Source organism: Salvelinus namaycush, chromosome 31, assembly GCF_016432855.1.
Source record: "Salvelinus namaycush isolate Seneca chromosome 31, SaNama_1.0, whole genome shotgun sequence".
NCBI lineage: Eukaryota > Metazoa > Chordata > Actinopteri > Salmoniformes > Salmonidae > Salvelinus > Salvelinus namaycush.
The window spans coordinates 18118573-18134073 of NC_052337.1; the positions used below are offsets into that span (position 1 = coordinate 18118573).

Genomic DNA, 15501 nt, shown 5'->3' on the forward strand with positions numbered 1-15501 from the left:
AAAGAGAATGATGTGTTCGAGTAATAAACCTAACGAAGCCGAATGTAGATGAAAGTTGGTGAGTGCAGCCACGGGAGATGCATCTGTGACAGCTGAAAGTCAGACAGCAAGGCTCAGATCAACATGGCAGTGTCAACATACAGTTGAAGTCGGAAGTTTACATACACTTAGGTTGGAGTCATTAAAACTCGTTTTTCAACCACTCCACAAATTTATCGTTAAACTACAGTTTTGGCAAGTCGGTTAGGACATCTACTTTGTCCTTGACACAAGTATTTTTTCCAACAATTGTTTACAGACAGATTATTTCACTGTACACAATTCCAGTGGGTCAGAAATATACATACACCAAGTTGACTGTGCCTTTAAACAGCTTGGAAATTTCCAGAAAAGTATGTCATGGTTTTAGAAGCTTCTGATAGGATAATTGAAATAATTTGAGTCAATTGATGTGTACCTGTGGATGCATTTCAAGGCCTACCTTCAAACTTAATGCTTCTTTGCTTGACATCATGGGAAAATCAAAAGAAATCAGCCAAGTCTGGTTCATCCTTGGGAGCAATTTCCAAATGCCTGAAGGTACCACGTTCATCTGTACAAACAATAGTAGCGAGTAGAAACATCATGGGACCACGCAGCCATCATACCACTCAGGAAGGAAACGCGTTCTGTCTCTTAGAGATGAACGTATTTTGGTGCGAAAAGTGAAAATCAATCCCAGAACAACAGCAAAGGTCCTTGTGAAGATGCTGGAGGAAACAGGTACAAAAGTATCTATATCCACAGTAAACTGAGTCCTATATCGACATAACCTGAAAGGCCGCTCAGCAAGGAAGAAGCCACTGCTCCAAAACCGCCATAAAAATGTCAGGCTACGGTTTGCAAGTACACATGGGGACAAAGATCGTACTTTTTGGAGAAATGTCCTCTGGTCTGATGAAACAAAAATAGAACTGTTTGGCCATAATGACCATCATTATGTTTGGAGGAAAAAGGGGGATGCTTGCAAGCCGAGGAACATCATCCCACCCGTAAAGCACGGGGGTGGCAACATCATGTTGTGGGGGTGCTTTGCTGAAGGAGGGACTGGTGCACTTCACAAAATAGATGGCATCATGAGGAAGGACAATTATGTGGATATACTGAAGCAACATCGCAAATGGGTCTTCCAAATGGACAATGACCCCAAGCATACTTCCAAAGTTGTGGCAAAATGGCTTAAGGACAACAAAGTCAAGGTATTGGAGTGGCCATCACAAAGCCCTGACCTCAATCCTATAGAACATTTGTGGGCAGAACTGAAAAAGCGTGTGTGAGCAAGGAGGCCTACAAACCTGACTCAGTTACACCAGCTCTGTCAGGAGGAATGGGCCAAACTTAAACCCAACTTATTGTGGGAAGCTTGTGGAAGGCTACCCGGAACGTTTGACCCAAGTTAAATTGAAAGGAAATGCTACCAAATACTAATTGAGTGTATGTAAACTTCTGACCCACTGGGAATGTGATGAAAGGAATAAAAGCTGAAATAAATCACTCTACTATTATTCTGATATTTCACTTTCTTAAAATAAAAGTGGTGATCTTAACTGTCCTAAGACAGGGAATTTTTACTAGAATTAAATGTCAGGAATTGTGAAAAACTGAGTTTAAATGTATTTGGCAAATGTGTATGTAATCTTCCAACTTCAACTGTAGCTGCTACTGTATTTTTTATTTTTTTCTGCTTTTCAAAATAAGCATTTCTATACCCCCATATCACACTCCCAGACGAAAAACATAACATGTGTACAATTAATTGGTTAGAGAGGTCTCAATTACCTTCATTTGTATCCCCTGTAGCTTTAGAATCATGGTAAAAGTTGCTTCCCTTTTTAGTCACTTTCACGTGAGTCATCTAAAAACATCCTAATTATTGGTTGACAAATATGGCTGCATGGTGCAGTTGGTGAGAAGCAACTTGAAGGAGACTTCATCAAAAACTGCATGACCTGTGATCATTTGTATCCCCATAATGCACGTGTCAAACTCATTCCACGGAGGGCAGTGTGTCTGAGGGATTTCGCTCCACCGTTATACTTGACTGATGAATTAAGGTCACTAATTTGAAAGGAACTCCTTATCTGGTTGTCTAGGTCTTAATTGAAAGGAAAAAACAAAAACTTACAGACACTCGGCCCTTCAAGGAATGAGTTTGACACCCCTGGCCTAGACAAAATTGATCTGCTCTAACGCACCCAACATGTTCACAGTCAACTTACCGTGTAAAATACGGGTAAATAAATAAAGACAGACAGCTTTTTTAACAGGCTCTCAAACACTAAAAGGAAAACAGATAGCAGATAAGACAAAACACATTCACGTTACCCGTAATTAAACGTGCACTGCAAATTTTCGAATTTGCTGTTGGTAGCCAACCATCTCTATTCATAGCAGTGCTCCACTTTCTTTCGGAAATCTAAAAACTTGAATTGTTTATAGTTTGTTGCAGGTCTCAACGAACACCCGAAAACACAGCAACAAGACCCTTTCGAGGACATCATCTTGATATTCAAAATTTAATTCATTTTACAACAGTAGTTAGCGTTCTCTACAACTGTTTGACTGTGCTCACTACAACCAAAATAACCAAAATATGCCTTGGCCGCCACACAACGGTCTGGTCAAGGGTCCAAGATTCCACCCGATTAGACAATCACCCCATTAAAAGGAAATCACTTTACCAATCACACCTTTTAATGGGGTGATTGTCGTCAAATCAGGTGAAGATTTAAAAGGGTCTACAGCGCATGAGCAGTGTGTCACTTCCTGGTTTTGACAATTTAGATACAGTCAAAACTGACCAGAATTGACTTTTCGTAGCATTTTAGAATTTACGCGGCAGGTTAGGATAATTAATGTAGCAGGTTAGGAACATGTGGTTAAGGTTAGCAAAAAAATAAATTTAATAAAACGTTATAGACGTCAATTTGACAAACGCTATTCCATCTAGCCATTTCTTTCCAACAACAGCTAAATACTTATTTTTATAAAATGTTATGTTCATTTGCACAAACAAAGTTGCACAGAGGCGGTATGCGCAAAGTCAAGTTAAATATTTTTTTTAAAGGTCAAAGTTGAAAGTTGATAGGAGAACCACGTGGTTGGAAGATACGCGCGAAAGAGTATCTCAAAAACAAATGTGACAGAGTTCTGAGCTTGTTAGCTAGGAAGTTAAAGTCAATAACATGTTCGCTTGTTATTAAAGTAAAATTGCTAGGCTATTCAGTTCTGGACAGAGTGAACAAGCTTGTGTTACACGAATACCTTAGTTGTTGCAGTTGTCTTTTTTGCCGGGACATGATAGCTAGCTGGCTAGATTATTTTGCTAACGTTAATTCTATTGTAACGTGTTAGTTATTTTACAGCTCAAGAAGACTGTTTTCTCATATTTAGGGGGGAAAGAGCGAAGGCTGCCTCGAAATTGCAACAATTGTATTTAGTTCGTTTTAAAATAAGCGTAAGCTAACTAGCTAACAAAGTAATGGCAGAAAGACCCGAGGACCTCAATCTACCCAATGCTGTCATCACGCGCATCATCAAGGAGGCGGTGAGTGCGCACACATTTTCTACAGATTTTGTTTCAATAGGAGCATACCGGTAAATCAACGATGGGACAAATGCTTGCCATTCCCATTACGAAGCTAAATGGCATATACACAATGGTCAGTTTATTAGGTACACCCATCTAGTACCTGGTCGGACCTCTCTGTCGTCATGAAGGGATGCACCTGGTCAGCAACCATGTTCAGATGCGCTGTGGTGTTCAAACGTTGCTCAATTAGTATCGCGGGACCTAACGTGTGCCAGGAAAACATTCCCCACACCATTACACCACCGTTGACACCAAGCAGGAATGTGGCCATTGATACATGATGCTTACGCCAAATCCTGACTCTGCCATCAGCATGACGCAACAGGAACCGGGATTCGTGGGATCTTTTTATGTTTCCCACGCCTCAATTGTTCAGTGTTGGTGATTGTGTGCCCACTAGAGCTGCTTCTTGTTTTTAGCTGAACCCGATCTGGTCATCTACTGCAATAGCCTATCCGTGACAAGGACCAACGAATTGTGCGTTCCGAGATGCCATTCTGCACACCACTGTTGTATTGCAGTTGTTTTTTTTAACTGTTTTTGGCCCAACTGTTAGCGTGCACGATTCTTGCCATTCTCCTTCGACCTCTCATCAACGAGCTGTTTTCTCCCACAAGACTGCTGCTGACTGGATGTTTTTTGTTTGTTGCACCATTCTCAGTAAAAGCCCAGGAGGCCGGCCGTTTCTGAGATACTGGAACCAGCGCGCCTGGCACCGATCATTCCACGCTCAGTTAGTTAGGTCACTCGTTTTGCCCATGCAACTGTTCAAGTGAACAGTAACTGGATGCCTGTCTGCCTGCTTTTATATAGCAAGCCACAGCCACGTGACTCACTGTGTAGGATGAACGGGTGGTGTACCTAATAAACTGGCGTGTGTGTGTGTAAATAAATGCTGTATCATAAAACAACCATGGATGGAGTAGCTAGTGTTTTTGTGGGTACCTACAATGTCATTATAGATTCATTCTGAACCTAGCCTATACCCAAATCCCAAAGTCTTGTGTGTTTATAGCCCTTGATCATGACTCAGTTCCACATTACACAAGTCATTGGACCAAGACGTCTTCTGTACTACGGGGGAGTTTTGTTAAGAGCCCCGACGCTCTGAACATTAACACGCATAAGGACCTTATCTTTCATATCAGCAAGAAATAATTTCAAAAAACAAAAGGTTAAATTAATACACCTATTTATAGGGTCAGTGTTCCCACACGGCCATATCTCCATGTTAGTGTGTGTTTACGGAAAACGGACGGAAGACAGTCGACTATCTGTGTGAACACGTTTGTGGTGTCAGTCTTCCGTTTAATCACTGAAAAATACTCTCGGCTGCAACTGTGTTAACCAGTTAAAACGGTACACAATGTGTATTTTGTATTTGTTTTTTGTAGATAATTCTGATGTGATATGAAAGTAGAGGGATATATGCTTGTAGAACTGTACCGCAATTAAATCAATTCACGTTTAGCTGGGGTATTTGGGAGGTTTTCAGAGCCAATTCAACCCTTTTAAACAACATTTTTAAGGTCCTTGGACTATAGGGAGCAACGTGAGGCTCCTTTTAGTCCACTTTCGGCTCATGTGTTTAGTGACAACTCATGCTTGCAAATGACAACACTGCCAGCTAATCTAGTAACACTACCCTCACCATTTTATTGTAAATAGCTACCAGATGGGGTGAACGTGTCAAAAGAAGCCAGGCGAGCCATATCTCAAGCTGCCAGTGTATTCGTCCTCTATGCAACATCTTGGTAAGAGAAACTACATGTGCCGGTGCAACAGGTTTATGCAATAAACACTTATTAATTGGCCATTTTATAATACATACTATACATACTAAAGATACCTTTAAATGTATCTTTCTGAGTGCAACAAATAATATTAATTGACCCCCCCTTTGCCAACAGTGCAAACAATTTTGCCATGAAAGCCAAACGGAAAACTCTAAACGCAACAGATGTGATGTCTGCGATGGAGGAGATGGAGTTTGAACGCTTCTTGCAGCCTCTACGTGAATCTTTGGAGGGTAAATGTTCAAATGATCATCACCGATCAACTTTGAATTTCTTAACAGCCTGTGTGTTTTGGAGACATTGGTCGTGTTTGAGCGCATCAATTATAATCAGTGGCTAATCATCGACTGAGCAGACGGGACAGATCTACACTAAATAAGAACTTATTATGATTTGTAGATCAGTCTGTCTGCTCAACAGCAACTGAGCAGTATTGACACTCTCAAACATGGCCATTGGCTGGCTTGGCCTGAAAATGGCACAGCAATGCATTGTGGTCAGTTCTTGCAGACTGCTTGATGCATTTTAGCCTATTGGAACAATGTTCTGAATTAATGGGGACACTTCTAGTTGTATTACATTCTGTTTTGATTAGAGAACCTGACAAAATGGGAAAATGTAATTGTGACTGCCACCACAGAGGATTATAAGTAGCAGAGGTTGCTGGGTGTAGGCCTAGTTGTCCCATTTAAACCTAATTTATCTAATTTCCCCTTCATTGGAACAATGCACTTTTTTTCTTATTATGGGGTGGATATTTATAGTACTCTATAAAGCTATGGAAAATTGTGACCAGTGTCGACTACAATTGTCCACCTTGCTAACCACTGTGACTTAAGTGAATGCTGTTTTTATAACTGAATGTTGTTCCAATACAGCTTACAAGAAGGGCCAGAAGGGGAAGAAAGAGGCATCGGAACAAAAACGCAAAGATGCAAAGGAGAAAAAGAACGATGTGGAAGAGAACGACAAGAGCAGGGAGGAGGAAGAGGAGGAGGAAGAGCGCATGGAGGAAGACCAGGATGCAGACAATGAGGTTGAAGAGGAAGAAGTTGAGAATTGATAACTGACTGTTATTCTTCATGTAGTAGAGCACTGATCAGAACACAGATGTGAAGTCAGGGGCCCTGTTTGAGTACTTGAAAAGGCACACTAATATGTAAATATAATAGTCTCTTGGTTTGACCATTTTAAACACATGAACATGTTCCATCCAGCAACAGATACTCTTAATACACAGCATTCACAGATTCAGTTGTCAGATCAGTGATTTTATTTTGATGAAGGGTGCTTTTTCAAGGTAAACAAATAGTGCCGTGGCATTAATGTAATAGTTATATTCTGTTGTCTTCCAGCCACTGGCTCACTCTGAATAAAGGGAGTAGTATTTAGACCAACAACCATCTCCATCAGTTATTTGCTGGAATAAAGCACAATGCAAACCTGCTGTATTCTGATCAGAAAGGCCTTATACCAGTTTTAAGACCATTATTGATATAATTTGTTGATGTTCTCAGATGTACTAATTATCCCAATGTAGATTTGATAGCAACGAAGTTACTCATGTGTTTTGGTAGACTTGGTGTCGACTGACTCTCCGTCCTCACTGAACTCTGAAGGAGGCAACTCATAGATTTGTGTACCTGACATCCAAATATTAGTCTTTGGCACAAATGAGATCAGCCATGCTTGACCTTAAAAGAATGATGCAGAGAATGTAAAAAATGTTCATAGGCTGTGTGGTTGTTGGTCATGACTCAAACTCTGGCTTTGAAATTAATGATTTGGTCTGTCTGGAATCTTGGGAGATGACAAACTAGGATTAAGGCTTTCAAAATCAGCCATGCAAGTAACTATCATGTCCTTGTCAGGCTACAGATTACCAAAAGTGAGCTAATATTCATATGTTGTAGGTGAATAACTTTTCTTTTCAACAGAAGGCCTCCAGTGAAGACTTGTCTTCAGGGGATTAAACTGTGTACTTTTGTAGCGTTGGATACACTGTTTTTTCAATAAAGATTTTTGTATAAAGCACTGATTGCTTTTCCTTTAACTGCTAAATTACTTGTGAAGTTAGCTCATCAAACACTTCCCGGTGTCCACTACCCTTTCCACCGCTGCTGAAAAACTAGGGCAGGGGTGTCAAACCTACTCCATGGAAGGCCTAGTGTCTGTAGGTTTTGCAAGTTGACTCATCGAAAAAGCCCACCATTCTTGGGTATTATTTCCATTACCTTCTACAGATGCTGACAAGTGTACTCTAATCCAGATTTTTGTGACTCAGCTTGGGTTAGACCATTGGTGACTTGCACTGGATAGGCTACTATGACAAGAATATTAGCAGCACTGAAATGTTTTCTATCAGTGGGAAAGATGTGCCGCACCAGGCACACGCAGCCCACATTGGCTGGTGCGCTACAGGGGAGCAAGTGATGATTGTGGGCAGGCAGGCTCCGCTCGCTCAAGCGACTCTTGCTTCCCCGTAACCACCAGTTTACTATTTAGCTTTGCCTGGATGAGAAACACAAACTTCTTTACGAAATTGAAAACGATACTAGTTTAATATTAAAAGTCTAGCTATTTCTCTCTCTCCCCTTGAGAATAGAAAAATAGCCTGTTTGAATGTCATCTTCCTCTACCCCCCTGCATCCCATAGCAAAGTTCTGACAAATAGGAAATTACAACAAAAAAGTATCTGAGCACCTGACTTACCATTCATGTATGTAGTAAATAAGTAGTGAAACAGAGTAGAACTTGAAGAGGTAGTGATGAAAAACACATTTGTTTTCATTAGGGAGCGGCAACTAGAAACAAATGCCCAATTACCTGTTATAAATTGGACTCAACTAAATCATTGGTGACTGACTCAGACTCAACTCTTGACTCAAACACAGGGGACTTGGGACAATAAGTGGATAATTTTAGAAAAATTGGTGCTGAATTTTCTACACGTTAGTGCACTCCACTTATAATTAAATGTCCCACAGTGCCAATCATTGGGGTAAACAGATTAAATTCTTAAAAGAGACAGTTCTCCCAAATTACAAAATTACTTTACTTAATGCAGATTTATGCTTGACCTGGCAATGTGGTCCAGAGGCTCAGTACAGAGGGTGTGAAGCAATTTGGGAGCCTCCAGAGGCTTGTGGTCAAATCAAATGCTGTACACCTCCCAAATGTAACAAATACAGAGGGGCAAGTAGTGTGAACACCCTGATTCCTGCAGAGGCCACAGTGCAGTAAATACTATCTGGTCAATGCAGACGCTGGAAATTCCATAAACCATCCAAACCCTCACGTATCTTAAATTTGTGTAGCGCAAGTTACCTTAAGATGTGGACAAGCACAGAAGGTACATGTACCACTAACTTCCATTAGATACGTGCAACAAAGATTAGAATTCAAGAATTTGCTTATAGGGCCAGGTTTTTAAAGAAACAGACTGCTCACAGGGTAAGAAACCACATTCCCCTATATTTAGAAGCGGCCCACCACTGCTACATTGTTGCCAATACGGCAAAAACGATTTTAAGGGTTTAAAATATTCATCTGTTGACAGGCTTTTAAATAGATACTTTATCATTGAGGCAATGACAAGAACAGCTAGCATGCCATTTTGCCACTTCTAGTAGCATTAACTCACAAGTAACTGTCAAGTTGAACAACATAGTCTACACTGCACATTGTACACTGCCTGTGGACATCTGTTCTACAATGTGCCAGCAGCAGAGCATGATACCCTTCGTTAGCATAATCTTTCAGGCATAGACTTGGCATCGCTTTAGCCACTGTATTGAAAAAGTGTGGGTTCCTTCACCTCGTGGCATCCTGCTTAAGCCAGGCCCAGCTCCACTTGTTAAACTAGCAATGCCTAATTTGGAAAATTACCAAATACACAGGGAAAACATTAGTTTACAGATAGGTAGTTAACTACCTAGGTCACATTTCATATTTTCTACTGGACCCCGGCATAACTTGAGGAATGTCAAGAGGCATAACGTTACTGTACCAGTTGATATTATTGTGACTTGGTTAGATTACTAACACTAGCTCATCTGTTGTAACATTACTGTAGCTGTTTAACTATTAGCCAACAAATTCTCACACCATAAACTCAATTTGATCAGTTAAGTAACCTCACCAACCTCTTTATTGTTCAGAGGACACACTGCTGTTAACTGGCAAACTGCCTGCCCACTCTCCCGCAGTCTTTCCTGAGCCACCCCCCAAACTTCTTATCGGCTCTACACGAATCAGTAGGGTACCGATTTTGATTCAAAACATCAAATTTATCTTCAAGGCACGCAGTTTGCATCCCCGAATGGCGATTTTTTATATAAAACCCCTACAATTACAGCCCTAGACAACCAGGTGGAGAGTTCCTTAAGTTACCTCAATTCATCATGAACAAGGGAGGAAATGAAACCCTGCAGGCACTTAACCCACTGTGGAACACATTGCACCTATGCCTCTGAGAAACCAATTTGTCCTTTGAGTGAACTATCCTATGTATAATTCAAGGTCTAACATTAACAGCTTTTAACCAGAAAATACAAACACCGCCCAACACTGGAGTTCACAGAACATACAAAATGTGTATATAGTAGGCTGACAGAAAGGTAAATAACTGGTAACAATAAAATAAGACAAAATGAATATTCATGTTTATTTATTTCTCCATTTGATGCTTTACTCAGATGGGCACTCCACCTTGCCACTGTTGATGTCGTCAATGACATCATGGGGAGGGCGGCCATCGATGGTGCAACCCACAGACTGGGCAGTTCCCAGAATCTCCTTGATAGTTCCTGAGAAAATAAAGGCATTAGGACCAGCAGGGGACAATATTTTCTATTGTATGGGAAAGGGGCAATTTTGTTCCAGGCCTTTCGGCACAGAGCTTCCCACTGTCTGGGCAGCCTTGTTTCCTAGAGCTGGGTCCATCTTCGCCTCCACTGGACTACACTCAGTCACACAGACAGGCAAAGTGGCGGGAGGCGGAATCATAGCAGGTGATTCAGTGATGCCGAGGGGATAGGGGCTCTTACCAGAAAGCTCCCTGGCAATGGAGCGAGGCCTCATCGTGCGGGCAACTGTCACAATCTCATCAAAGGTCACGCTGCCACTGTGCTTGACTGGAAACAAAGACAGAAGGCTTAGATGCGTACACTGGATCTATGAATCATTGCTGGTTGTAAAAACAGATGGGACAGCTATGTAGTAGATAAGTGGTTCTTTTGGCACAGTTGTTCCAGGCCTTTCGGCACAGAGTTACCCACTGTCTGGGCAGCCCTGTTTCCTAGAGCTGGGTCCATCTTAGCCTCCACTGGACTATACTCAGTCACTCAGACAGACTGGAAAAGTGGCGGGAGGCTGGAATGTACCCACTACAGGTTAAACTCAAAGCCACATGTTTAAAGTGGCATTAGACACAGGAAAAAGCACAGGGCAACTTACTGTTCTTGACCTTCTTCCTGTCACGAGGGGGCTCCTTCAGGGCCTTGATGATCAATGCTGAAGCAGAGGGTACAACCTCGATCTACGATATAGTGAGAAACCATGTTAATAACATATGATTGATAAACATTCAATGGTCAATCCATTTCAGGGACTTTGTTTGGGAATAGACTTGGTACGTACCGCTGCCTGCCTGTTCACAATGGTCAGCTTGACAGTGATCCTCAGGCCCTTCCAATCTCCGGTGGCCTTGGCGATATCGTCACCAACCTTCTTAGGAGACTAAAAGCCGAAACAAGGAATGTACAGATTTAAAATAACAGAAAAGGCATCAAGCGTCAACATGCTCAACAGTGACAAATTCAGAGACAAATGACAATATTGGCCATTGTTCCAGGCCTTTTGGCACAGTTTCCCACTTTCTGGGCAGCCCTGTTTCCTAAAGCTGGGTCCATCTTAGCCACCACTGGACTATACTCAGTCACTCAAAGACTGGCAAAGTGGCGGGAGGCTGATCTGTAGAAAATGGGTAATCAAACCACACCAATCATATTAAATTGGGAGGAATGTAACACTTACCAGACCCAGGGGTCCAATCTTTGGGGCCAGCGCTGAGGTGGCGCCAACTTCTCCTCCTGTGCATCGCATGTACACTGCATGGGATTAAACAGGATAAACAGGTTATTTTTGAGGGGGAAGAAACATCCTTATGGATGGTGGTTCACCAGTCAAGAGTTTATAATTCACAAATGAGAGAACCCTCCGTTAGTATGAGGGTACCATTGTTCCAGGCCTTTCGGCACAAAGTTGCCCACCACCTGGGCAGCCCTGTTTCCTAGAGCTGGGTCCATCTTAGCCTCCACTGGACTACACTCAGTCACTCAAAGACTGGCAAAGTGGCGGGAGGCTGAATCCTAATAGCAGGCGATTCATTGACTGTCCCAATGCTTGAGGTTTTTTTTATAGAATTTGCCTTTGGGGTGCCAGTGAACCAAAAATACCCCATCACATGTATTCCACTACGGTGAAAACTGGATTTCTGTGACAAATTTCAACCATCTAATGCATTACTGTGTAAGTGGCAAATATGACAAGATACATTTGTGGACCACAATCAGAAGAAGGTCAATGCATCGGAGTACAATAAACGTTACCTACTGAAATTCTGCTGTCAACGCCAAATGCCTATGAACAGCAAGTACCTTTGTAGGTCCGTGCAAACTTTCACATAAGTAGGCCACCCAGGCAGAAACTTACAAAAAGACTCAAGACCTGCCTCAAAATCACTCAGTCAAAATGCATCACCTGCTAGGTTGCTACATTTGATTTGCATGCCAAAACAGATTGTAGTTGCTTTAAAATAATGTTAGATGCGAACCTGTAGTCTATCCAGCCCATGTCACTCGTCTTAAAATTAATGGGAATTTGTTGATTTTGGTAGTCATACTAAAATAAGCACTTAATTTCAATATCCTTCACTTTACAATTCAGTCGCGTCAGAAAGTGTGTTACTTGCAACCACGTGGTGGCAGCTGAGCCGCAGCTACTTAGCTAGGCCAACAGCATCATGGAAATGAAATGGGCTATCGTTGGTTACATAGCGGCAACCCAAAAATTGTTCCCTCAACAGAATAGGATATCATGCCATGTTCGTTAGAACGCATCACGAACATATGTCATTTCGCATTTACAATTACATTCAAGAGATAGTTGTTCATCCTAACTAACGTTACCATTTCATCAGCTCATTGCTGAAATGCCTGCCCTGCATGGACGCGCCAGACAGAAGTCGACTCCATTTTGGATCTCATCTGAAACAAACAATTTTACAGTAGATGCCACACATACCAACTTTAGTCTCATTGGGGTCGAATTTAGGAGGCATGATGCTGCAGTAGAAGTTGAGCTCAGTTCAGCTTGAGTTGGTGAGGGTGTCGGATGAACCCGGATTCGGGACGACCGATTACTGTTGCACCTTCACCGCTAAAGTGATAAAGGAAAGAACGAGAAATAGGGTGCGTGACATTTTATAGACAGAGAATAACGCGAGATTTGGCCGAAATGACGCTCTGTCATGTCTGTACGTCATTCACACAGTTGATGAGCTGAGGCAGCCGTTTAGACGACAATCACCCAATGGTCAGTACTATCTGGGATCCTTGGGACGTCCCTACCCTAAACCATGCGTTTACTCTTACCCATACTAATGGCTAAGATATTAGCCTTACTACTAGCAAAAATAATTAAAGAAGTCCTGGATGCAATCATTGATGAAACACAGTCTGGCTTCATGAGGAACAGACATATTTCTAACAATGTCAGACTAGTATTAGACTTACTTGACTACTCAGACCTAATAACCGAGGATAGCATCCTATTATTTTTAGATTTTTATCAAGCATTTGACACAGTAGACTCTACTGAGTAGAGCATCAGTTCCTCTTCCACTTGGCTTTGGGAATTTTTTCTGTAAGCCTATTAAGACTCTCTATGCAAATGGTAACAGCTCTATCAAATTGAAATATGGCACCTCACCTAGATTTGATTTAAAGAGAGGAATTAGGCAATGTTGTCCTTTCTCTCCGTACCTATTTTTATTAATCACCCAACTTCTTGCAAATTCTTTAAATAATAGTCCTGCACAAGGTATTTCCATAGCTGGTAAAGAAATTATTATAAGCCAGCTAGCTGACGATACTACACATATTCTGAAAGATGCTAACCAAATTCCCATATCGATCAATGTGACCCTTTTCCAAAGCGTGTGGTCTATACCTTAACATTAATAAATGTGAACTCATGGCTGTCAAAGATTGTGTGACACCTTCATATTATGGTATTCCAGTAAAAGAAGAACTTACATATTTAGGCATAACCATTACAAAGGATCAGAAGTCTAGAGGCTTACAAAATTTTAACCCTCTTATTAAAAAAACCCAGAAGAAGCTAAATCAATGGCTACAGAGGGACTTATCTTTAAAAGGTAGAGCCCTAATAACCAAGGCTGAAGGTATCTCTAGACTAACATATGGCGCTCTATCTTTATATCTTGACAGTAAAATAAGCAAGGAGATAGACCAGATGCTTTTCAACTTTCTGTGGAGAAACCGTACCCATTACATTAGGAAAACTGTTGTAATGAATACTTATGAGAATGGTGAGCTGAATTTTCTGGACTTTACTACCTTAAATAATACTTTTAAGATCAATTGGATAAAACAATTCCTTAGAAGACCCACTTCTATCTGGAATTTTATTCCTCATCATGTCTTCTCTACTTTTGGTGGCCTTAACTTCATGTTGTTTTGCAATTAAAATATTGACAAAGTTCCAGTGAAACGTTCTGCTTTTCCTCGGCAGGTTTTCTTGTCACGGTCCTTAATTTAGTCACAACTTCTGCCGAAGTCGGTTCCTCTCCTTGTTCGGGCGGTGTTCGGCGGTCGACGTCACCGGTCTTCTAGCCATCGCTGATCCATTTTTCCTTTTGTTTTGTCTTGTTTTCCCACACACCTGGTTTTCATTCCCTCATTACGTGTTGTGTATTTAACCCTCTGTTCCCCCCATGTCTTTGTGTGGTTTTGTTTGTAAGTGCTTGTGCACATGTTGTGCGTCGGGTTTTGTACCCAAGTTGTTATTTTCTTGATGCCGTTGGTTTTGGAATTAAACTGCTCCGGCTATTACCTAGTTCTGCTCTCCTGCGTCTGACTTCCCTGCCACCAGTTACGCACCCCTTACATTTATAAACACAATTTTTCTCTACACAGATATTATATATGGGATATATTGTAAAAAAAATACTTTGTTTTTAGAATATTGGTTCCGAAATAATATCCTATTGGTGAGCCAACTGGTAAATGCAGAGTGTCTTTTACTCAGTTATAAGGATTCCTATCACTTTACAAGGTCTCTGTAACACCGAAAGATTTTGCAATTGTTTTAGATGCCATTCCCTCAGGTGTTGCTCTATTATTCAGGAACGTGTCAAGACCTGACCCTCAGAGCCTACCTTCTATTGACCCTGTTGACTCATCAGTAGGAAGGATTTGTTTCTCTTTTGGTCCATTCAACAACAGAGCAATACGAACCTTGTTTCAGCAGGATGTTGCCTGCTGAATGTTTGAAAAGTGATTCAAATGCTAAAATGCACGCATTTCCCCTCTTAATGACACAAAAACGATTTTCTCTGTCACACACTCAGTCACAACACACGTGCCTGGCTGATTAAGTGCATTGTTAGTGACGTCAGCTGCAGGCAGCAGCAATTTCAGCAAATTGCAAATCATTGTTGGCTGCCTGCAGCAACAGTAGAACGGGTTCGACGATCCAAACCCAATGAATATAGTTGGTCACGCATGTTTGATCTTGAACAGAACTTACAACATCAATCAACATGTCTCAATCAAAATTATACAGCCAGAAGAACAGAAGAGTGGGAGTCTGTACCTGAACAAATGTCAAATCATATTTTTCGCTGTATTGGCCAGTCAATTTGAGTAACGTTATTGCGTATTCTACGCAATGACGCAGTTTTACGTTATCACGCAATGACATCATAACGTCATTTAGCAACTTTTAGCAACAAATCAACCTGCCTCTACTTCCCAATCACGGCCGGTT

General features: G+C 41.4%; 2 protein-coding genes and 4 non-coding genes across 7 annotated transcripts; 1 reads left to right on the plus strand and 5 right to left on the minus strand.

Annotated features, from left to right (window-relative positions):
* Positions 1–3111: 3111 nt before the first annotated feature.
* pole3 (polymerase (DNA directed), epsilon 3 (p17 subunit)) lies at positions 3112–7455 on the plus strand. Its single transcript, XM_038970350.1, has 4 exons — positions 3112–3586; positions 5300–5385; positions 5542–5660; positions 6306–7455. Exons 1-4 carry the CDS (start codon positions 3521–3523, stop codon positions 6488–6490), a joined length of 456 nt encoding a protein of 151 aa, XP_038826278.1. The 5' UTR covers positions 3112–3520; the 3' UTR covers positions 6491–7455.
* A 2614-nt stretch (positions 7456–10069) lies between these two features.
* Positions 10070–12904, minus strand: rpl12 (ribosomal protein L12). Of its 2 annotated transcripts, none has more exons than XM_038970348.1 (6): positions 12733–12904; positions 11464–11537; positions 11068–11166; positions 10885–10966; positions 10476–10562; positions 10070–10235 (listed from the first exon to the last, which is right to left on the minus strand). In XM_038970348.1, the coding sequence occupies exons 1-6, from the start codon at positions 12767–12769 to the stop codon at positions 10117–10119; spliced, it is 498 nt and encodes a 165-aa protein (XP_038826276.1). In that variant the 5' UTR covers positions 12770–12904; the 3' UTR covers positions 10070–10116. The 2 variants fall into 2 exon arrangements, with proteins under 2 accessions (XP_038826276.1, XP_038826277.1); XM_038970349.1 differs by lacking the exon at positions 12733–12904 and adding an exon at positions 12618–12642.
* On the minus strand, positions 10301–10422 carry LOC120026612. The gene has a single exon (XR_005473183.1). It is a non-coding gene; the product is annotated as a small nucleolar RNA SNORA65 (small nucleolar RNA).
* On the minus strand, positions 10672–10797 carry LOC120026610. The gene has a single exon (XR_005473181.1). It is a non-coding gene; the product is annotated as a small nucleolar RNA SNORA65 (small nucleolar RNA).
* Positions 11271–11392, minus strand: LOC120026614. The gene has a single exon (XR_005473185.1). It is a non-coding gene; the product is annotated as a small nucleolar RNA SNORA65 (small nucleolar RNA).
* On the minus strand, positions 11665–11788 carry LOC120026611. Its single transcript, XR_005473182.1, has one exon. It is a non-coding gene; the product is annotated as a small nucleolar RNA SNORA65 (small nucleolar RNA).
* Positions 12905–15501: the final 2597 nt, after the last annotated feature.

Excerpts from the sequence above, each read along its gene's own strand:
- pole3 (XM_038970350.1), top strand. The coding sequence starts at position 3,521 with ATGGCAGAAAGACCCGAGGACCTCAATCTACCCAATGCTGTCATCACG. Across the intron at positions 3,587-5,299 it reads CGCGCATCATCAAGGAGGCG|CTACCAGATGGGGTGAACGT; the intron begins GTGAGTGCGCAC and ends TATTGTAAATAG. Across the intron at positions 5,386-5,541 it reads GTCCTCTATGCAACATCTTG|TGCAAACAATTTTGCCATGA; the intron begins GTAAGAGAAACT and ends CTTTGCCAACAG.
- rpl12 (XM_038970348.1), bottom strand. The coding sequence starts at position 12,769 with ATGCCTCCTAAATTCGACCCCAATGAGACTAAAGTTG. Across the intron at positions 11,167-11,463 it reads AGATTGGACCCCTGGGTCTG|TCTCCTAAGAAGGTTGGTGA; the intron begins GTAAGTGTTACA and ends TTCGGCTTTTAG. Across the intron at positions 10,563-10,884 it reads CAGGAAGAAGGTCAAGAACA|TCAAGCACAGTGGCAGCGTG; the intron begins GTAAGTTGCCCT and ends CTTTGTTTCCAG.